Source organism: Lathamus discolor, chromosome 4 (genome assembly GCF_037157495.1).
Source record: "Lathamus discolor isolate bLatDis1 chromosome 4, bLatDis1.hap1, whole genome shotgun sequence".
Lineage (NCBI taxonomy): Eukaryota > Metazoa > Chordata > Aves > Psittaciformes > Psittacidae > Lathamus > Lathamus discolor.
The window spans coordinates 114269541-114293616 of NC_088887.1; the positions used below are offsets into that span (position 1 = coordinate 114269541).

The following is a 24076-nucleotide window of genomic DNA, read 5'->3' on the forward strand; positions in this document are numbered from 1 at the left end:
TTGAGCTGAGTATTGTCGTGGTGCAGGAATTTTTTTTGAGAGGAATCAAAAAACAAGTTCTTTCTAACCACTATGACTGAAGTTAGAAAAGTGGCTTATCCTCTCTGTTGATGAAGCTTTGATGTTGAATTGAAAAAGAGTCATGGGAACTAGTGAGGGGATGAGGGAACCAATTTCAATCTGTTCCTCAAATAATTATATGAACCGACATGGAAATACAAAGAGTTAGCCTCTATTTCTGATCACAGGCAAATGAGTTCTTTAAGAAATGCTTTGAAATTAATTCACTGACTGGCCAACACAGAACGCCCATGTGACAGTAATAAGTCCTGCTCCCACACCAGTGTAGTGTATCTCTGCTCAAACTTTCAGCAGACTGTCAAAACCGATGATCGTTCTAATGTTAGGTTCACAAATAAAGGACACTATAGATTTTATCTTCCACCATTAAAATAAATAACCAAAAAACTTCCATCCTTCCCCACCTCCTCCAAAAGACCAACATTTTTACCTTGTATTTAAAAAGCATGCAAGAAATCAACTGGAGAACACAAAATATCAAAATGTGTTCACACGCTAAAATTCAAAGCTATTTTGTTTGCTAACTATTATCAGAAGTATATTAAAAAACCAGTTAATGCAGATTAAGATGTATAATTGTTTTCCTATTTTCATATACTCTGAATTTATTTCTGTTTTAATATTCTATTTGAGTCCTACCCACAGATTCTTACCTAGGATTTTTTCTCACAAAAACACTTTAGAAATAGAAACTGATTTTTTTTTTCTTCTTTGTATTGTGACTGCTGCTTAATATTTCAGCTGGGAAATCGCACTTACAGTCCCTTGCTCAGCATGTACAGAAGGTAAAGAAGTTTCTGAATGTTATTTTAGTTCAAGCTTAGAGATATCTACTTTTAGCTCTGGATTTCTGACATAACCTGTCGTCCAAGTTTGCAGTCATTACACAGCATGTTTTAACACAAAAATATCTAATACCATAATCCTCGGAGCAAATTTTAAATTAATTATGTCAATTTGAAGGGCTCACATTGTGTGCTCCCCATTACTTGTTCACAAGGGTTTCCTTCAGTTAAAATTATTCTTTTGAGAAATGAGATGGGCACATCAGTCTGCACAGATTTCTAGTGCTTTAATAAAATAGTATTTCATATAACGTTTCATAGAATGTTGCAAATAATAATGCAGGGAGAGAGATATCTCTGTGGGATAAAGTGTTTGGAGACAGAAGTTGCAAGAATATTTTGAAGACTGGTATAGCTGCACAGTTTTAACAAGAGCTCTTCATGATGGGAAGTCATACCATCAGATTACTAAGGAAATTTATGTTTTACTGTCAGCTTTCAAAAGTTTTTAAAAACTTTAGGTTTTTCTCTATTTTGCAGGTGATGTCCAAGATTATACTCCCAGTAAACAACATCAAGTCTTGAATTTAAAATTAGTTCAAATGTAATCATTATCACACTCTTTCTGAATCTTCAGTATTCCAGTACTGTGTTTATATGAACTGGCTCACATTCTTAGTCATTACTGACATCAGCAATGGCCACTGCATTTTCTCTTTCTTAGGGGAAACTCGTTCTATCAACACAACATTCAGAAGAGATGAATACTGTCCTTGTATGTGAGCTCCCACCAAGTATTTCTAGGTATTTCATTGTCTATTTACCACCTCTGCTGACTTGTACAAAAAGTCAGTACTTCCCTGCTGAATACCAAATCAATTGTTAAGAGTGAACTTTCCACCAGCCTGTGAAAGTCAGATCCTTACAATGATGACCTAGTAACTTTGTATTGTACTCCTGTTTTAATCTTCTGTGCAAGTTTCCAGAATGCCCATAACTTACAGGCCATGCGGATATAATTAATCAGAATGTTCAGAATGAGTAAGTAACATGTAAGAAGTGCCTATAACTGTCTCTTTGATGAGAACTTGAAGAACTGCAGATGAAACTAATTTTTCTGTGTAGTTCTGTTGAACTGTGGATGTTCTAAGAGAGTAAGGAAAACAGAAGGGACAACACTCACTTGTGAATACATTACAATGGTACCACCACAGATGAGTCTAGCAAATGCAATTCTATATTGAAAAAAACAACTACAAATTTCAAACACAACCTGTCAATTCAAGCTTAGGAGCTTTCAAGAGACCAATTCGTCTCAATATTTGTTCATATCAAATTTTTTCTTAAACCTGAACTCACTCAGAAATCTATTCTAGCAAAAAAGTATTATATTTGAAAGCACCAAAGTAGCCTCAAAATTATCATATAAATACAACAGTTCTGAATGGAATTTAAAATTACAGCAGCAGTCACAAGATATTTCTTAAGAAAACAACTACAAAAGTCAAGTCTATTTACCATATTTTAAGGGAAAATTAATTCAATATTTCTCTTTATCCCCAAGCTTGGAAAAAATACGTTTACAAAGTTCTGTGTACATATACTTCAAATACAGAAAAGCTGCTTTAATCTACCTTATATAATTATAATATCCAGGAATAAGTGAAAAATAAACTAACCAAAGTGCAGAAGTAATTTTCAAATAAGAAAAATTATGTGCTATCATACATTTCTGAAGGAAATATATTGTACAGAATATACTTATGAAGTATTTATAAAAATGCATCTGATCTGTTCTTAAAAGAGGGTTTTAAGAGGGCTGCGATACAGGTGATATTAGAATTCATCTTGTATCTGCATGCAAACATAATGTACTTAACACATTCTATGTAGTAAATTTTGTTAGAAAATAGGTTTGAAAAGTAAGAACCAAGTCTTGAGAGCCTAATTTGTCTGTACACAAGCCTACTGAGTAATATGTGTTCCTATTACATGAGTAATTATTAGATATTGGTTACAAGTGTTTCTACTTTTAATTATATTCAATTTGTTAACACAATGAAAAAAGAATCAAACCTCTCGAATACTTCAATATCAAAACAGAAACGTTTGTCAATTGAATCTGTCTTTCTCCTGATGCAAGATTTTAGCTTGAATATTTCTGGTGAGCTTGTAACAAGGCCATTCTATAAAACAAAACAAAAACAAAATTGGCACAGACAGTATGCTGATACACCTTGGCTTCACATCTTAAGACACGTTCTTTGGACAGTTCATACAGTTAAGATAGGGATTAAAATTATTTAGGAACGTATACAATAACTTCTCTGTATATAAAGTAAGACTACAGTTAACAGCTTTCTGACACATACTTGTTATTTAATCATTGTACTTCAAAAAACTCCCTAAATTCAAAACTTTACAAACCTCTGTACATCTGATTATATGTTACATGTTAGAATGAGTATTATTACAGTAATCAAATGCTTGCAGAGGTGGCCATAAGGGTCTCCATCCTTGGAGATATCTAAAACCTGACTGGACACAGGCCTTGATAACATGCTTTGGTTGACCCTGCACTGAGATTAAACTAGATGATCTCTAGACCTCCCTTCCAAATATCACCCATTCTACGATTCTGTGCAAATGTGATTTGATTTCTTATGCATTTGGTACCATCATATTAGATAATTTATTATGCAGCTTATGTATAATTTAAAATAAATATTTTTATGTAAGTATTTAATTTGTTACACTATAAAAGACATGCACTGCTTCATGTATGAAAACAGCCTTATACTATGTTCACATTTTTTCTTTTACACAGTTCCTGGATGCTTAACATAAAAGACGGAATATACAGTTCATGTACATGCAACTCACCACTTTTCCACCAGATTTTGTTTCAGCTATACTCATTGTAAATGTTTTTGTTCCTTTATCATAAGTGCAGTAATGTTTTACCCATGTAAATCCAAGAGGTCCTAGATTAAAGAGAGATAATATAAAAAATAATTATTTTGGCATTTTATTACTATTTTAGTTGGAGTTAGAGATATAAAACATAACAGCATCCACATGTAGCCTATAAAAATCAAAAACTCCCCTGATTTTTTTAATTTGGACATGTTGTTCAGGTATAATTTTCAGATACTGCAGTTTTGTAAGGCTGGCCAACAGCGTTACAGCAGACTGATTTTCTTTGGCAATTGGAAGGGTAACAGCATTATACTAGTGTAAACAGGCAGGAGACAGGAAAGTTCTTGAAGAGTTTTCTGCCTAGGAAATACAGCTGAAGATTTTATCATCCCAAGCGAAGCCCAAGGATTCAGTATTACATCCTTTCTCTGAGGGAAACCTCCACAAAATTGAATGAAGTCTTGAAGTCAGTGTGCATTTACCTTTACTTTCAGCGTTCTTGTCAAGGCTAACAAATGCTTTTGGTAGTATCAGAAGAAGGCTATTCTACCTGTTACCTTAAAAGGCTAGGTAAAATGGCATGGCTCAGAGGCAGATTTAATCTTATGTAGTGGAACACCCAGAGGTGATTTCATTACATGAAAGGAAAGGAAGGAACAGTGCACTCCGTGCATAGTGGGTTAGAGATGAGGGATAAAATTCTGGGTGGCAGAGGTGGCACCTTCAGCAAAAAACACTGGCCTCTTGCCTTGGAAGGTGTCCTTCTGCAGAAGAGGCATCTGTAACGGTGGTGCACAACTGACTGTGTCCACAAACTGATAACTGCACACACTCACAATAACAGAGTATAACATACGTAGGGATTAAGTAGTCTTCAATTTAGATTCATTTGGGATTTACTAGTCTTCAATTTAGATACATAAAATCTATAGCAATCCCCAGTAAGTGGAGGTATGCCTTATGCTGGAAAGGTCACACCACACAACTTCTTAATTCTACTGCAAAGTATAGGGTCTCTGATGCAAAACATATTTTCACTCTTGGATTACCCACAGTTTTGCTCAGACACTGCTGTGAACCCATAGTGAATCTGAACACACATTGAGCTTAAGCTCAATGGTATTTTAAATTTCATCCATAGCCTATCTTAGATACAGGTATTTATAGTGTGCTCTTTGCTATAAGGACATGGAGAAAAATCCTCCCAACATTTCCATAATTCTCTCCACATCCTAGGCGTAAAATTAAGATCTCACACAATTTTCTGGAAAAAAAAAAAAAAATAGAATGTTTAATGTAGCACACAGAGAACAAGAAAAGCTCCCGGATTCTTACAGATAGATATATCTGGAGGGCTAGTGCACTGCAGAGCACAGGATAATTCAGGTTTTTGCAGTGTGACTGCTCCACCTTGTGCCTTACCACGAAGGAAAAGATCGTCTTTCCTCCTGGACAGCATTACGCTTCAGAGGTTGGCATTCAAATATGTCCCTTCTCTGCAGAGCCATCACAAAGGTAGGTGCCAAAGCAAATGACACACACATATATATGTGTATACGTATAATGCAAATTCAAAATAGGAAAGGACTGGATTATACTTTCAATCCACATGTGATTTCCCAACTCATTTCAATGGGAGCTACTTATGGCAAAAATACAATACTGATTTTTTTTCGAAGTACAGTATACTGGATCTTTTAATTATTTTTAAAATTAAAGAGCTCTAAGTAAGAAACCAAGTATTTTAAGTATTATTATTTTTTTAAACTTAAACAGTTCAATAAGAATGAAAGGTGTTAAAAACTGAGTAGTTTTGCTATAGATACAATGCTTTTGCCTTCTAAATGTAGATATCCATAAAGGTCTACACGACATTGTATTTGTCATGCAAATCAGATGTCTGGCAATCCAGAAACGCAGACGTGGAAATTTACACGGTCTGTTATGCTGACTAGGAGAAAGCTCCCCAGTCACCAGCATTCTGCAGGAAGGTCATGCTGTGAATTGAAAAGTCAACTGGTTACTCACCCTCAGGTTCTGTTCCTATATTTTAACTTATTTTCACTTAGCAAAACAAAATCTGTAACTACTCTGAATCAATTTTTCCTCTCATGGCGTTTCATTAACTCTTTTAGCGTATATAAGAAAGATGAACACTCTCAAAGAGGGTTTAGATGATTTTAGTCACCTTTCATTAAAAAATTGTAGCTGACACCTATGTTGCGACTTTACGTCCATTATTCATGACTCTCCATCTACATTAAAACAATTTATAGCCTACTGCCATTTTTTAGTTTTAAACATATTTACCACCATGCAGATCAATAATAAATACACAGGATTTACTCTCCAGAATAGCAAACATTTAATGCAGATGCCCATAATTTGACAAGAGTCTAATTGTAGGAAAGGAAACTGGCATGACAAGGAAATTTACAGCTAGTGTCTTCCCTACTGACACAGAGATTATAGGCCCTGTTACCCTTACTCCAGAATAAATTAATGAACAAATTTATTTTCAGTAAGAGGATGTCAAGTTGGCCTCTCACTATTTAATGAAGCACAGTACGTGCTCAGTGCTCCACTCCTTTTCTGCTTCCCCCATTAGCAGAGCTCAGTGTTATTTCCACTTAAAACAGGTTCCTTTTATCATTATTGCTCAATTAAAACACAGAGGGCCTTCTTAAAACTTTCAGTGCTACCAAAGGTAACTATGATAAGCACTGAGGTTTCTTTCTTTTAGCTCACAGCTGGAATAAAGATTAATTTTGTTATTTGAGAAATCAATTATTTATGTCTCCATGTAGTCTCTTATCATCTAAAAGGGGAACACTGAAGGAGAGATCCTCAAAACTGAGAACAAGTGGGGTCAAGTCTGACATAAGAATTCTATATCCAGATGCCTTCCATTTATTTTTAGATTGAGAAATCAGGTGCAAAGTTGTATTTAGTATTTTTGCATAAATGTGAAACTTGCACAAGCATGTACACACTATCTCAGAATACTGCTATATACTTTTCTGGTGTTACAATGATTTCCACAGCAACTAGAAAAATGAGTAAAATATATAAATCCGGGTACCCCATGCAACGATAACTTTTACTGAGGATTTTGCATGATACTTCAGGTGATGTATAGCTTCAAATTCTCTCATTTGACTTTTCACTTATTTCCTGGTTCTGTTTTTATTCATAACATGATGCATTGTTAGGCTTTTCCAAGTAGTTTCAGACACTTAGGACACTTTAGTTCTGCTCCTTCATTTAGTTTGTCACTTCATTCTCATGTCTCATGAACTGTATAAAACACAGGCATATCTGCAGCTATTCTGAAGCTGACAGACTGTATTTAGAAAACTTTTCTTCTTAAACTTCTGTTTTCTATTATGTGCATGTTCATTTACTCTTAAGGTGGCTGGGTTAGTGGAGATCCCTGGTACAAAGTGGAAGTTGCTCTTGCTGGGTGAACATAGGCCCTGTTCAGGCAGAGAAAGTACAGGAGACAGCTGGGTCTGACAGATAAAGACAAAGCAGAGTGCTGGGAGCTTGCAGCTTCTGCAGCAAAGTGTGGGGCAGCCAGCCAGAGAAGAGCTTGCTACCATCCTCTACGGTGCCCAATAGCAGGTGCCTACCCACAAGGCCCCAGGGGGCAGAGGCTGAGTTGCTTACAAGTGATTTGATCCCCGTTCCATCTGACCATAGCTACCCTGAATGCTTTTTGAAAAGTCACTTATTTTTCTTTTGAACCTCTCACTCATTTGGAAAGGAGCCATAGCAGGAGTCTGCAGACATTCAAACTTCTTGTGTTGTCCGGCTAACTAGACCATTTTCTTGCCCTTGCCTTTGATGCTGTGCCTTTCAAATTCAGCTAAAAAGTACATCTATTATACTCACGTTTCTCCTGCACATACAGATAGCCTTCCATTGTCCATTGACTTGGTGGTCTGTAATCCTGGTTGGCTGATTTCATTCTTTGCATGAGCCTCTCCACTTCCTGCCTAGTGCTTTCAAAGTTATTCCGGGTCTAATACCAAGAAAAGGAAACAAACAAAAAACCATGTTATCTCATGAAAGTACTTAAAATGCCAAGGAGACTGGTTTGGAGACCAACAGCAGTATTTACGAGAGACATAAAGAAAAAAAAAGCAATAAAGAAGAATACTCTTCATTGCTCTAGAAGCATAGGAATAACATAGTAATGCAGAATTCAACTGAAGTACACAACTGTAAAGCAAATATACTTGAGAACAGTAACATTCGTCCTTCCGCAGGTCACTAACTAAGAAGAAAGGAGGTCATTTTATATCTTTAGGTATGCTTACACACTAAGGATACAGACAGACAGGCAAAGACAGACACCAGTCTTATAGCATAACCCCAAACCTGAAGTAGTGAGTCCCACTGAACCACTTGCAGTACACTTCATAAAACACTGATCTGGGTCAATGCCAGGCTAATGTCCCTAGATAGCTGTGCTCTCTCCACATGTAGAAAAGACAAATGTACCGTGTTTCTGTATCTGAAGTAATACCACAGCTGCTGATACTCAGAATAGGCAGGTTACTGTCATGAACATTTTTTCACATGGCTATACAAACGCAACAATTAAGTATAACATAAACACGCTAGGAAAGAGGTCACAAGTGACCGAACAGTGCCAAAAGCATGGGAATAGTGTGTCTGTCCTAAATATCACATGTGTAACCAGGCATCTCACCAAGTAAAGAATTACGTAAAAAGTTGGGTTATTCATATTTGTTAATATCCATAGGCATGGACATGGAGATTTTTCCTACTGAATTCAGTAAGGCCAGGGTTTCCCCTCCACATACCTAGCATGGTATTGTAGAGGAGAACTGTTATGAGGCGTCAGAGGTTTGATAATACACGTTAAATCTTCTTCCTGAAGAGAAACATTTTTCTGTAGGGGATGGTAAAATTCTTCTCTGAACTTTTCACATTATACCCTTAGAGTGAAATATCAGTTCAGATCAAACTTAAGAGAAGTCATTTTGAGACCTTCAAGAGAGATATGCCACTGAAGGGAGGAATGTCCCCATTTTGAGAACTTACCTCTACTTGTCTATTAAGTTTTTTATTATTACTTTTAAGCAGCCAGGACTCAAATTATAGAAAACAAAGCCAAATGGACATATAAAATACACCACTGGCCAGCTGATACAGTGGAAGTGACAACAGGTCATGTTAGGACATGGTAACCTGTTAAGTGCTGTTGGTCTACCACTACTCTGCTACTCCTACAGCTGTTACTCTCTTGCTCTAACATGTAGGAGAATTTTAAGAGGAGAAACAGCAGTTCAGATCAACTGTTCTCTTAAGACCTTAACACAGAATGCAGTGGAGACGAGCATTTTTGACAGCTACAACACACAGGCTGAACACAATTTGCCCTGAACACTGTCCTCAGTTTGGCTTTCCCTACATAAATTATTGCACTTCAGACTGAGGCAGGGTGATACTCTGAGAGACAAGTCAGTAGAAAGCCCAGCTGGCAAAAGGAAGCTGTGGATCTAGATCTAAAGCCAGAATTCAAATTTCTGTGTAACAGCAGTAGATGGTTCACTGTACCCCACTACATCTTTATGCATGTGTTCCTCTGATGTATAATAAAAATACTGTAATACATTATTCCTTCTGCCTAAGTTTACTTCTCCCTCTACCCTGTAGTTTATTTACAACTTCAAGTTGTACCTTCCTCATATTTAAGAAGAGATTAAGTTTAATTATCTCTTCATTAACACTGAATTTTAAAAAATCTTTTAATAATTCTGCTTCTTTAGATATATGCATAGAAGATACTGACACATTCTGACTTACAATGCCAGTCTGAGTCTGTGCTGTGGCCTCATGCTCCTATCAGAACTTGTCATATGAAAGTAAATAAAATTCATGGGCTGAAGGCACATTTATCACACTTTCACTGAAACTGTGATGTGTGGCAACACTGACACCTTGTGCCTTTATCTGAAAGACTCAGTAGCAAACCAAAAGTAGCAAACACCCAATTTAAAAGGACAGGAGGCTAAGATGAACAACAGGCAGAAAACATTCGCATTTGCATTTCTGCCTAAAAGGAAAAGGTTAATCATGTAGAAGGATTTGTGTTGTTTCCTCAAGCACTGTTTTAAATGGGTTCTATACCTACATATGAACAACAGACATAAAAGGGGATGGGGCTATGGAGGTGTGCTGCACACATTTAATTGCAGCAAAACCTGAAGCGTGCAGTACTTCTAGGAATCAGATCTACATTAACAGCCCTAGAGGGAATGCCATCTTCCAACTTTGAGCTAACATGACTCTAATAGTAAGATGCTACAGTGAAAAATATATTTTTCAGTAAAGCACAAGGAATAGCAGTTGAGCACAGTAATGTGCTCTTGTACTCCCAAATCTGTTTCATACTCCCTAAGTTCAGCGGCCAAGACAATATCTACAAAAGCTGATGTAGCTTCTTTGACTCTAGTGAAGCTATACAAATTTCAGTCAGGTATCTTTTCTTGAAAGAATAAAATGGAAAAGAAATGGAGTCACCCCAAATATACAGTATTTGGAGCAAATGATAGAATTCTTTCACACTTTTTTTTTAATGAATTTGCTCTGTACTTTGACATTACTTGTCATGAAAAATGTGGCTGGCCCAATATTAACATGCAGAATTTCACTTTTTGCTTTAAATGCAAATAATAGTGGCTCTAATGCAAATGGCTAATAAAGAGGCTTTGTATCTACTTCCCTGAATGTCTTTGGAAGTTTAACATTTGAGTTAACATTGAAATAAATACACAGTTATATACAGCAGTTATGAGGAGTGAAAAAGTATGTCGATTAAATGCATTTTTGTTATTTCTGAAAGCTATTGAATTTTTGGGCACAGTTGACCTTGTATGGCTGAAATCCAGAACACTCTACTGTAGAAGATCCACCTGCTCAGTTGAGAGTAACTCTCTACACAAGTAACAGAACATTTCTTCAGGTGGAACACAATGCTTGTGAGAGCTGGTCAGCATGGAGGAAGGCCCCACCAATTCTTCGATGCTCCAGAGAGAGCAAGAGAATGGCTTTCTATGTATGCTTCATATACAGTGGGAAGCTAGCATACAGCAGGACAAGCTTTTTGTAGCAATCTGAGATCTTGAAAAAACAAACTGCATCATTCTGTACCAGCTGGAGCATTTCTGGCACATCCAGTTACTCCAGAAGACAGGCCTCACTCTCAAGAAAGCATTTACACAGGTAAATGTACACATTAAGAGTTCCAATAAAGTACTATAAGACTACTTTAATATCCTGAAATTAAATGAGCCAAAAAAAAAAATTGGTGTAAATACAAATCATCCTTACGTTCTGCAAATTGAACTGCAGTTGCTGCTTGTATGGTGCAAACTCCTGAGCCAGCTCATATCCTTCATGGTAAAATGTAAATAGTCCTTGAAGAAAGGCCAAGAGCTGAAAAGGTAAAATTGAGAAGTATTATATATTTTTAACATGTGCTTTTAACACTGCATAACATGAAGATACACTAACTTATAAAGAATTAGTATTGCCTGACATAAGAGAAGTATTATATATTTTTAACATGTGCTTTTAACACTGCATAACATGAAGATACACTAACTTATAAAGAATTAGTATTGCCTGAGATAAGAGAAGTATTATATATTTTTAACATGTGCTTTTAACACTGCATAACATGAAGATACACTAACTTATAAAGAATTAGTATTGCCTGAGATAGTGAGAAAAAGGTTCTTATCAACTGCTACACACTGTTTCTATTCAGGTGCATATTAGAAAACAAAAAATAAGGACAGTTGATTTGCTATTTGTTTTCAGCACCGAAATATGGCAAACTACCAGCAAAAACCATTCTGTGTATTAGCTCCTGGAACACTCTTAGCTTTCATTATTTGCAATAGAAAAGCTTTGCTGAGTAATCCATGATCAGACCTCAGGAGAGAGGTTCAACTGGCTTTTGCGACACGAAGGTGTCATTTCCGTAACAATTTAACTCATTGTCCTAGTCATTTTAACCAGAATTCCAGCTGTAGTCTTTGGTGGTGTGCATTTTCTAAGTTCATGCTTTCAGAGTTAAAGGGTTTTTTTCTTCAAAATGTTTTTTCACTTTCTTCATACTAATTGCTATGGCCTATTTTCCACAAATGAGACTCTTGAAAGTATGTTTTGGACAGCTTAATGCAATACAAGGAATCCAGACTAATTCTTCCTGTCAGCTGAAGTTTGTGCATATCCAGTTGAAAATTCTTTTTAAAGTTTCCTTTAAAATAAAGTTGAAGTAGGAAAAAGTGCAAGTAGATTTTAGCTGTTGAATTAATGCACTCCAACAACCTATTAGTTTTAAAAGCCCAACAATCTATTAGTTTTAAAAGCCTCCTAACTTATTCTGTTCTACACAGCATTTTGACATTACCATAAGTCATCTTACCTGCTATTAAATAACAAGCATTTAATTTTTTATTATGGATTCCTGTCTTTGTACCTGTAATTTAGCTTATAAAAAAAAAAAAAAAGAAAAAGAAAGTAACAAAAGAAGATATATAAAGTGTATGTACAAAACCAAAAGCTGTAACAACAGGACAGATTTATCTCAGTATATTACAGCCACTGAAAAGCTAATCATTTAGGCTAAGTAACGGGCTGTCCAGGCTGCCTCCTAACTCAGTAAAAAAAACACAGGTATTCAAGAACATAATTCTTTTTTTCCTTTTTCAAACTTCTCTCTCAGGATGGAATGAATGATCCAATGCAAACATTTCTCTCTCTCCATCGACTACTGAAGTAGCCTAAACTCAGGCAACAAAAATGCCATAATTCATAGTCAATGCATTTTTGCTTGTGTTACCAGTACCATAGATTACTGTAAGTGAAACAGCTTAAAAATGTAGCTTTTACTGTGTTTATATTTTCTTTAAATTTATACTCAGCCCTACTTGTGGAACTGTAGTTAAATTGTTCTGCCTCTCCCTTCCCTATTGGTCACTATCGTGCTAAGGTAACACATCTATTTTCAGGCGAATAGCTAAACTAATGCTTTGCAATTTTAGAAACCCATTCATTTGGCACCACAAGACATTCCACACCTTCCAACGAGCAAACTTCCACAGCTTGGCAGAGGAGAGATCAAGGATGCAGCACTATGGGCAGACAAGCTAACATGATGACTTGCTGCAACCAGACCTACATCTTGCTCTCCCCTTCCTGTCCCCCCTCTCATTCCCCATTCAGTTTTGCTGCACATCCTTGCACACCACAGAATCACAGAATGGTTTGGGTTGGAAGCAACTTCTGGAGATCACCTACTCCACTCAAGCAGGGCCAGCTAGAGTGGTTACACAGGAATACTTCCAGGTGAGTCTTGAATGTCTCCGGAGAGGGAGACTCCACAACCTCCCTGGGCATCCTGTGCCAGCTCTGGCACTGAGCCAGAGTGAGCATCACAGCGTGAGCATCACAGCCCTTCAGTGAGCATCTCTGCCTCAGGAAGCCTGCTGTTCTGCTGCATTAGTAAGCTGAAGCAGTTCAAAGTTAATAGACCATCAGTGCTGGCAGAAATAGAAGCATGAAGGCATGGCTGGTAGAATGACTTGGCCCTTGGTTTTTTACTGGTATTGCATGATCAGACAATCTGGCCTTGGGAAGAGATAATTAAAGCCCATGGCTACCCAGTAATTTGGTCATGAAACCCAAAGAACTGAGAAGATTCTTGGGTATAACAGCCACCTCTACAATGGGTGTGAATTCCTGAACCACATCCCGCTACCAAACAAATGGACATGAACACAACACGGTCAAACGAAGGGCTCCACAGATTGTGGAAACAGTCTCAGCTTTACCTCATCATTTGTCCGCCTGAAATCACTATCTCAGCTAAGGACCTAGGCCTGAAAGTCTCTTACTGGTTATTCAATCAGTTCTGAGGAGGGTCGAAATACAACAATTTATCTTAAAAAGCTACAATTCTGCAAACAGAAAGAGTTCTATAATTTTAAGGTTTATAATGTATTTCTAGAAACAAATTACATACAAGAAAGAAAACTATCTTCCTTTTTCGTTAATACAGTATAAAATAAATAAATAATAACTAAAGCGCTGGCTCCAGCTGTGCAAAGCCTGTGCTCACAGTCTAGATTCATTTACTCATCAGTGTTCTCAACTACAGCTCCTTGAGATACAGCAGCTTAACTACTCCTGTGATTACCCTGACTTAGTTCAGTCAAAGGGACATGGCTTAATTTTCACTTGTAAGCAGAGGCCTGCTGCTAAACCCTTTCAGCTAAAGAAGCAACGGAGGAGTAATGAGTGCTCAGTGAAACTGCACTAGACCAGAATGTTAGAGCACACCAAAATTATGATCAAAGAACTAGTGGGAGAAAGTATGTCAGCTTATGCCTGAATTAAAGATCAGTTTAAAGGTCATTTCAGGAGAATGTACTATAAACTGTTTAAATTTCAGCTTCAATACTTGAAGAAAAACATTTTCTACCACACAAAATGATTTTACAGAGTACAGAAAAATATCAAAAAAAGAAAATATTTAACACAAGATGGCAGCAAAGCTGAATTTATCAGAAAGCAAAAAAATAGCAGTAAAGAAAACCCCTGAGAAAAATCTGAATGCATCTTGGTTAAAGTACTTCTTATGTATTCTGGCAGTTGTGCACTGCAGAGGATCTGGCCCTGAGGTTCTCTTGGTCAAATACTCTCTGAGCACTTTGAAAATGAGGAATAAAAGAAAAGTTAAAATACACTTTATGCAAGTCCTAAACCAGCTTATTCAAGTTCTATGTTGAAACGGACATTGAGGATGGTATTTGCTTCTATGGACATGTCACTAGTGGTGGAAGGAACAGGGATCAGAAAACGCCCTGTACCCAATGGGCCTGTGCTGCTAAGGCATCTTCATAACCACTTCCATCAGGGCAGGTACAACCATAGCATTGCACAGAAGAGATCTAAAAGCCAAAGACTTTTGCCCTAGGCTTATGCTCACATTGGGGTTTTCTCATTGCTGGTGTTAGAAATGGTACTACTGCTAAAGGCAGGCTCATAACTTTAAGGAGATTAATATTAAATAATAAATGGTAACAGCCATATTTTTCTTTCAAAAAGACTTTCAGCATGTATTTTGCAGTGGTCTTCACATGTAAAGAGGTGATTTGTTCCCCCAAACATCACATACAATGCCTGATGTGCTCATATCGACACATTTTCATTTCAACAAGTGCCTTAGAGTTACCTCATTCTGAGTATCTACTCAGCCACATCAAGAAAGAGGTCTGAATTTCGTAATACAATGCTATTCAGTACCCCAGCACCACAAGGTTTTTAACACAGAACCTGAAACCAAATCCAACTACTTCTTGAGACTTTATTTATTTTGATGTAGAGCTGGTGACCTCAAGACTGCCTGGTCATTTCATTCTCACAGGAAGAAGACTATAGTTAGGTTTCGGATAGGGGAGGAATTTAACCTTTGGCCTGCAGCACATCAGCCAGAAGTCTCTATCTCCCTGGTTTCATTTTTTTTTTTATAAGTAGATAGCATTTATTCATCAGATTAAAGTGATCATAGTTAATAATGTAGAAAGCCCAAGGAGAAGAAATTGACTTTAAAGTCCACAGTGAAGTGTCACTGACCTGCATGCAAATGCACCAAGGTTTGTGGTTTTGTTTGTTTTCCTTTCGTTTTAAACAAGCACTTCTGGTCTTTTGTGATGTTTAATGGACCACCCGCTCACATTTCAGATAGTTCACTGCTTAGGAACTCTGGGCCCTGATTTCTATAGGCCAAAGAAGACCTGGCATTGCTGAGGGACAAAGTGGAGCTCCAGGAAGGAGTTTACATTTCTCTTAAGAAGCATAACGTCCTCAGAAAGTGGTGTTGGTTTAGACTAGCTTCTCTGGGCCCACAAGGACAAAGCCAAGATGAGAGATTATTGTCACTTACTATGCATTGCTGTTTAACTTGCTGTAGATGTTAACACTATTTTGTCTTTGAGAAAAAGTTTCAACTAATGATCTGTATGAAAAGCTTTATGTCTTGGGTTTTTTCCCTTGGAAAAAGTCAGGATCTAGGAAGATCACAAATGGGCAGCTGTCAATTACTCACACTTGTACAAATCAGCAACTCTTTCAAACAAGATACAAAGAACAGCAGAGAAATCCACGGCCTGAGGAGCAGCTGCAAAAGTCTACTCCAAATACTGTAACTCTCTATTCAGAGTATGAGTCACTAGGATTGTGTACCTTAAAATCTCTCCCTTCTCTCCCCCAGGAAGAAACATACTCCACTGCTAGCAATTTTTACTGTCCTACTGTCCTAGTTGCAACCCACCCATCAATTTTTGCTAGGCTACTTCTCCCACTCTGGTTCCCAGACCATTCTTATCCTTTGGCATAGACAAACTGAAAGATGCCGGAAGGAGCTCTAGCAGATAATTTGTTTTTCAAGCTCTATTCCCATGTCACGAACTTATCCTTCTTCCACACGGGCATCACAAACTTCCCCTTCACTGCATTAATAGCCTTTCTTTTATTTAGTTAAACTCTCCTTCAAAGAGTCTACTAGCAATATGTCAGACAGTTATATGGAGACATAGCATTGAGATGACAAATTGGAGACATAAGCAGCACACGCACTAGAATGCCCCACAAGCAGCAGAGCTCCTGAGGAGAAATGTCTTTATAGACAGACACCAGGCAGCTTCTAGCATCTGAGCATTTGTAGAGCATGCAAAGAAAAATGAATAATAGAGCAATTCTTTTGATCTGTGATTCTAAAGCGTTAGGCTTTGTCCTTACCTACTTGCATCTAGGAGCACATGCTCATACTTCCAACATCACTCACATGAACTCTGCATTTTTAGAAAGCTTATTCTGAAGACTTAATTTTTTTTTTTCTTCTGTTCTCATGGTATTGCTGATGGGTATCATAATCTACTCACATACTTTGCTTTATGCTTTTATTCTAGCATGTTGTATTCAACAGACTTGAAAGAAAAAATTAAGAATTTTGAGGGTTCAAAATTTTGTAACTGATGTTATAATTTAAGCTCCATTTATATTCAGGCTGTTTACAAAAAAAACCACATCTGGAGCCAGAAGACACTATCTGCAAGGGCTGTCATTACCCAGCCACCAGAGTACCTGTACCTTCCTCTGGAACACCAAGGAATGACCTGTGTGTAACAAACAGCATACTGGACTAAATGCCTACTGATCTGACACAGGATGCCAACTGATCCACTCAAAAGTAAATTTTATGCACTGGATGTGTACACGTGGTGACAAGAACACCCAGGCCCACAAGACTGAGTCTACCAGTAACCTCCCCTGCTTGCTTGCCCAGTATCAGCACTGGTGAATTGATAAATCGCTCTCTCATTTTAGTAATTCATAGCTGCTGCTGTGACGGTTGACAGTGTGGGGACAGCTCCTGGTCAAAAGGACAAAGCTCAGTGTGTCCAGCTAACATATATAAAATCAAGTCTATTTTTCCTCTCTGTGTAGCACATAGAATGAAAGATGCCCTATTTTAACTACATGCAAATGCACAGAAATATTTCTCTATGTACAAAGTCTTCTAAATTTAGAAAGTTTCTATAACATTAAAGGAACATAAAATCTCCTGTACCAGTTCAGGGTTAGGTCAGAACTGATAGATTTTTCCAGGAGGTGAGAGTTTCACAGAAGTAGACAGAGAGACACTCTCTGGATTAAATTGTGACAGGTAGAAAAATGTTCTTATTTAGAAAACCTAGCAAAGTTTTAGTCTCTAAGATTTGGCAGCTGTATGCCACAATGACAGGATTTCTGTAAGTACTGCTTGCTGAATCCAGGTTCATTAGTTTGCATCAATGTCAAGCACTCGGTATGCAACACATTTTCATCTCATAGATAGGAAACATCTGAGATGTTCTTCTTGGTGCCACTGGGTGTTAGAGATGTAATTCAACGTGTTTCACAGTCAAGAGTGCTGCTTCAGTTAGTTACAAGGAAGCTGGAAGATCGTGAGATGGCATGGAGGGAGAGAAAAAGTTACACCTGCCACGTTCCTATTCCACAACTGATGCTCTGCTACGCTCAATATGCTTAATGGGAAGAGGCAGATGACATTGGAAACTCTCTGTCAAGGGCGACAGGTACTAACTAAACAGGACAGCTGGCAATCTATTCCTGTATGACATGAACAGCAGTAATACTACAACTATTCTCAAGATTCAGAGCAGCCCTGCAGAGAAAGACTTGGGGGTGCTGGTCGATGAGAAAATGAACATGAGCCGGCAGTGTGCACTCGCAGCCCAGAAAGCCAACCATATCCTGGGCTGCATCAAAAGGAGCGTGACCAGCAGGTCGAAGGAGGTGATCCTGCCCCTCTACTCTGCTCTTGTGAGACCTCACCTGGAGTATTATGTGCAGTTCCGGTGTCCTCAACATAAAAAGGACATGAAACTGCTGGAACAAGTCCAGAGGAGGGCCATGAGGATGATCAGGGGACTGGAGCACCTCCCATATGAAGACAGGCTGAGGAAGTTGGGGCTGTTCAGCCTGGAGAAGAGAAGGCTGCGTGGGGACCTAATAGCAGCCTTCCAGTATCTGAAGGGGGCCTATATGGATGCTGGGGAGGGACTCTTCATTAGGGACTGTAGTGATAGAACAAGAGGTAATGGGTTCAAACTTAAACAGGGGAAGTTTAGATCGGATATAAGGAGGAAGTTCTTTTCTGTAAGGGTGGTGAGGCACTGGAATGGGTTGCCCAGGGAAGTTGTGAATGCTCCATCCCTGTCAGTGTTCAAGGCCAGGCTGGACAGAGCTTTGTGTGAGATGGTTTAGTGTGAGGTGTCCCTGCCCATGGCAGGGGTGTTGGAACTTGGTGATCTTAAGGTCCTTTCCAACCCTGACTATTCTATGATTCTGTGATTCTATAACTATGCCACAGAAATATGCTAGCACATCATATTGAAGCAGTTTTTGGTAATGACTGACCCAGACGATAGCCTACGGGGTGGGGGTGTGTGGAAACCCAGTCCAGGAGAAAATCCCAGATCTAAATATGGACTTTGAAACAGAACTCTTTTATGCATGTTAACGTATGCTTCAGTACATGTGCAAAGTAAACTAAAGACCAATGATTCCACCAACAAAATCTAAACTTACCTAACCTACAGAAAAAATGATATTTCACTTTATTTCATGTGTAACTCAGAAAAATATATATGTACACTGTCTACATGGAATACTTAAATCCAAAAGCTGGCTCAGAATTTTAGCCATGAAGCCAAGTGTCCTGGGCTCAGCAGCAGCAGTTATTTTTCTCCTTCTTGGTAGCTGGTGCAGCACTGGGTTTTGACTTTTGACCTGGGAACAGAGCTGATAACACAAATGTTTTAGTCTGACCAAGGACTTTCTGAGCCTCATGCTCTGCCAGGGAGGAGGGAAAGTTGGGAGGAAGCAGAGACAGGACACCTGACCCAAACTGACCAAAGAGGTATTCCATACCACAGCATGTCAGGATGTAACACAGTGTTACCCAGAAGGGCTAGAAGACTGCAGGGTTGAAGGAGGTATCAGTTGGTGCTCAGTTGGGTGTGTGGGGGGGGCGAGTTATCTGTCCCCTGGTGTTGAGGTGTTGTATTCTCTTCCCTTGTTATTTCCTTTATCATTATTATTATTGGTGGTAGCAGTAGTGATTTGTGTTATACCTTAGTTACTAAACTGTTCTTATCTCAACCCATGGGAGTTGCATTGTTTTCGATTCTCCTCTCCGTCCCTCTAGGAGTAGAGGGAGGAAAAGAAGGGGGGGAGTGAGCGGACGAGCTGCGTGGTTGGGTTTAAACGATGACAACAAGGTATTAGGAAGCCTCTATCCTATGTTGCACAGAGACAACATTACATGTTGTTCCATTAAAATGTTATGCACACTCTAAGTGGTCAGACATTTCACTTGACAGTAGATATGATGCTCTTACATAATCCTTTAATAAACATGGAAAGTGCCCAAGTCAAGATCTTAATGTCTGTCTATATACATGCCAAGATCTTAATGTCTCTCTATATATGAACAAACAGCAATCACAAGTTAAAAAGGGAGCACCCCATATATTTTAAATAAAATTTTCAGCCTTAAATGCATACACTCTAAAGAAAATAAACCATAAAACTTACGGGTTCTACAAACTCAAATTTCTTTTTCTCTTGTACTTCTTGAATTTTAAAAACATATTCTAATGATGCTTCATAAAAGTTTTGATGTTCTCTGTCAATCTGTGTATCTGCCTAAAAGACAAAATGAAATGTAGACAACATTAATTTACTCTCATGATTGCTGTAAAAACAGATTTTGTCATTAACAAGCAGATCTTCCATAAGATTACTTTACAAGCTTCATGGGGTTTAGTTCTCTTCACAAAAATTAGAATACCTACTTAAAATAGCTAAACATAAGTTTAAGAAACTAGCATCACACATTTTAGTCTCATGCCTTTTCTGCACTCCGTTTTAGTTTCCTCTTAATTTTTGCACTTGAATATTCTACTTTTTAGGATACCCTAGAGGGAAACATAGAAAGGTAGCAGCAGGAAATCTCTCCCTGGTATACAGCAAGCTTAGAGAAAGAAACAGAAGAGAGGATAGGAATTAATGAGGGACAAAAAGATACTTATTTCGATTGAAAAGTTTGAGTATTACATGCATTAAAATTATATCTCTTTCTAAGCTTCAAATACTTTCCCCAAAAGATATTTTCTTTCTTAAATAGACTGTCTTTAACAAAGACATCTTGAAACTTATTGTTTCACAATATGAGTCTCATGCTCTTAGAATATAAACATATTTAAGTCCTTAACCTCATAAATCAATTATTTTTCATGTCTTAATTTTCAAACGCCAGAACCACAAGGCAATACTTGTCAGAAGTGCCTGACTAATAGCAACCAACATGAAGATCCAGTAATGAAACAGTCTTCTGCCTAGATAGCTAAAGAATTAACTCTTATCAACTGATAAAGAGCAATAGGCTTTTATCCTCAATCTAAACAAGCCATAGGAGAAGAATCTAACAGACAAGCAGTGTAGTATATGGATAATGCTTAAGGAAGAGATGCAGATTTAACTTTAATTCATCTTTCTTCATAACAAATAATTTTCTCAAGCAAATCTCTTTTGGGCTGCATTAGTTAGGTTTTGGTCTTAGCTCAGAAAGAAATTCTATCAATTATCAACAACATGAGTAACACCAGTTCAGCTAGTTTTGACATCTGCCAGTTAAAATATAGCAGTATACTTCTGTATATTCTCTAGTCCAACTCTAAAAACACTAAAAAACCCCAAATAAGTGAAAACTGGAAAAGGTAAATATTGTCTTCCCTTGACAGGAAACACTAAACCAGCAAACAGACTAGTGTTTTCATATTTTTAACAATACAAATTCAAAAAGTCAGTGTTTCCCTTCAGGCAGGACTTGGCCTGCAATAGTACCATATATAATTAACATTGCTTCCTTAGTCAACAACATGCTACTACCATGATTTGGCTGCACAGACTCTTTAACAACATTGATTCACTTCAGCACAGCGCTCCAACACTGCTTCAAAGCATACACCTCAATGATATGCTTCAAATGATCCAGTACTAGCATTTCCTTCCCATGCTTATAAAAACCTAATCAGGAAATAAAGTCCACAAACTAATAGTATGAAGCAAAAATCAGGCATTCAGAATTCCAGTAATTCAGTGCTTTACTGCAGAATTAACTCTGCCATGTGCCATTCATATAGTGCATTTGGCTACTGTTTTCTTTGATACTCTCTTAATAGTCTTATTTCACAAAAAAAAAAAAATATCAAAGACAGTGCTACATAGCTGAATAGGATCACGTGCCACCACTTTGGGATATGAGCCAGCGAGCCCTTACTCACACAAGTGCTGTCAATAAGCACTTGAGACAGACCTCAGCTCTCACATATAATTGTAAGCACTAACAGAATCTAGTTGTAGAAATGAGGTCTTTCAGGCTTTGACTCAGAAAAAGTATTTAAACCCCTAATTAAATCCATCCCTATTCTGAACAGCATTTAGGCAGATTGGAGTTGTAATGATACTTATGACAACCAAGTGCCATCTCAAATATGGATGGGTTCTTACATTAAGGCCATAATCATTACTAGTGTACAGGGACTAAACCACCATTTCTGAAATACTTCTTCCGTAGAAACTTATGAATTTGTGTGAACTCTGAGGTTTCAGATCTGAACATTTTGAAAGTGATTTTAAAGTTTCAAAAGCTGGAAGGTTTTTCATGTTTTTCTATGACTTCAAGCTGCATGTAAAAAACTAAAAAGATTTGATGGCTGTAATTTTGTATGATATCCAGTTAAGGTGAGTAATGCAGGCTATGACTAAAATGTATACTGAACTTCACATAAGCTTGGAGATAAAGCCTCTGCTCTATATTTATGCCTGGTTCCGGAACAGATTTCAGAGAAATAAAATCAGGAGATTATTAGCTTTTACATATCACCCAATTCTCACCATTTTCTGCTCCACTGTGGAATTCTGTAGCCATTAAAAAGAACGTATTATGAAGTTTCTTTTTGATGTTATAGGAAAAAAAGTCTAGTTACCTGTGTAAACTGCACAAGCAGTCTTGCAGGCTCATAAATATCCAACACACACCAATTAGATGAATATATGCAAACAACTCTCTATAGAGTATGTTCAGACCATCAAACTTTAGATGCCTAATTAAGGTGCTCTCAATTGTACTCAAGTGAGATATGTAAAATAGCCCAAAAGGGTAGGAGAACTACTCCTTGCTCATCCCAGTGCTCCTTAACCCACATAATGAGATGAGGTAGCAAGAAACCTCAACATTCAAAGGAACAGTGGCTTAAAAAAAGAAGTATTTTTCAGTGTGATAGCAGCAGTCAACAAAAGGTATCCCATCTCACTAAATGTATGAGGCTGCCTTGAGGCAAGGACTTCACTTGCACTGAGCCTTGCAGCCCCAGCCACCAGCACCCTGTGGCTCCTTGCTCGTGCCCTGCCCTTGCTGTGGACTGCTCCAGTGAACTCTGTCCTGGCCACACAGGCTATAAATGGGGCTCACTGGAATCACTCTAGATGTGAGTTAACAGCAATCACTTGGATTTCAGGCATAGAATTGGTGCTTGGCTTTCCTTTTATTTCTGGTACAGATACAGGCCAAAAGATACCCAATTAACATTTCTGGTACTGATTTGCTATTGTACATTCTATTTATGGTGCATTCATATCACTGATTCAGCACACCTACAGCTGCACAAAACCATGGAAGACAGAAATGACAAGTTATGCCCTAAGTGCTTTATAAGCAGGGCATCCAAAAAGGCAAAAAACCTCAGCCTCGGTTACAACATTCTAAAATCCAGAGACGTCACTTAAGGACACAGTGGAAAAATTTATTCTGGTTTTCCATTAGTTTATAAACTTGAGCCAAATCCATTGTTATTCTGCCACAGTTTATTAGATTCCCAGTTGTTACTTTTCACTTCAGTTGCTGTTTTTAGGCTGCAATTAACCTCATGTCTCCAGAGTAAAATATTTATTTCTATTCTAGCATTAATTGATGCTTAAGTTCACTTTTCCACATTTTGATAAGACTTCCTTCCCCCCACCCCCGCAGCTGGTGCTGTCTCTAACAGAACTGCTTCTCAGCAATATACACAGTATTTAGAAAAAGTGAAAGTTGTACATACAAAACTTTGACATGCAAGTGGAACAATTAAGCAATTCTACACAACTAATGTCTTATCTAGAGTAATTATTATATAGACAACTCAGGATTATAAACATTATTGCAAATTCTTAATAGCTAAGCCTCATTTAATTGGAATTATGGTATTATCGGTAAACATGAAAAGAAATCCTACAATTTGTGACTGAGTGATGGTTACATCTTCTGTGAAAACTGAACTCAATCTGCAAACTAATCCCCATGATTTTAGTCACTGTGATAAGAACAGCCTCATCAAATGATTTTTAACTACTTTTGGCACAAATCCCGAAGTGTCATTGATATAAAATTGCTGGTTTTACTGTAATTTGCCTCAAATGCAAATCATAATTATTTCTACCAGCATACTGAAAAGCCCTGGAATCCTCCTGTTAAACTACAAGTCTTCATTGTTTGTTTTTTTAACAGAAGAGAATTAGCCATACAGACTCTTCAAAACTGAAGTTGTGGATACCATTTCAGGGCATGATGCTGCAGT

At 37.7% G+C, this 24076-nt stretch overlaps 1 protein-coding gene across 1 annotated transcript in view; it reads right to left on the reverse strand.

The window, feature by feature from the left end:
- Nucleotides 1-24076, reverse strand: part of ARHGAP42 (Rho GTPase activating protein 42) — a 158315-nt gene that overhangs the window by 33354 nt on the left and 100885 nt on the right. The window contains exons 6-10 of the mRNA XM_065678712.1: nucleotides 19992-20102; nucleotides 11151-11255; nucleotides 7680-7809; nucleotides 3750-3850; nucleotides 2943-3052 (exon numbers count right to left, since the gene is read on the reverse strand). Coding sequence (XP_065534784.1) covers nucleotides 2943-3052; nucleotides 3750-3850; nucleotides 7680-7809; nucleotides 11151-11255; nucleotides 19992-20102 — 557 coding nt within the window. The remainder of the gene's footprint in view (nucleotides 1-2942; nucleotides 3053-3749; nucleotides 3851-7679; nucleotides 7810-11150; nucleotides 11256-19991; nucleotides 20103-24076) is intronic.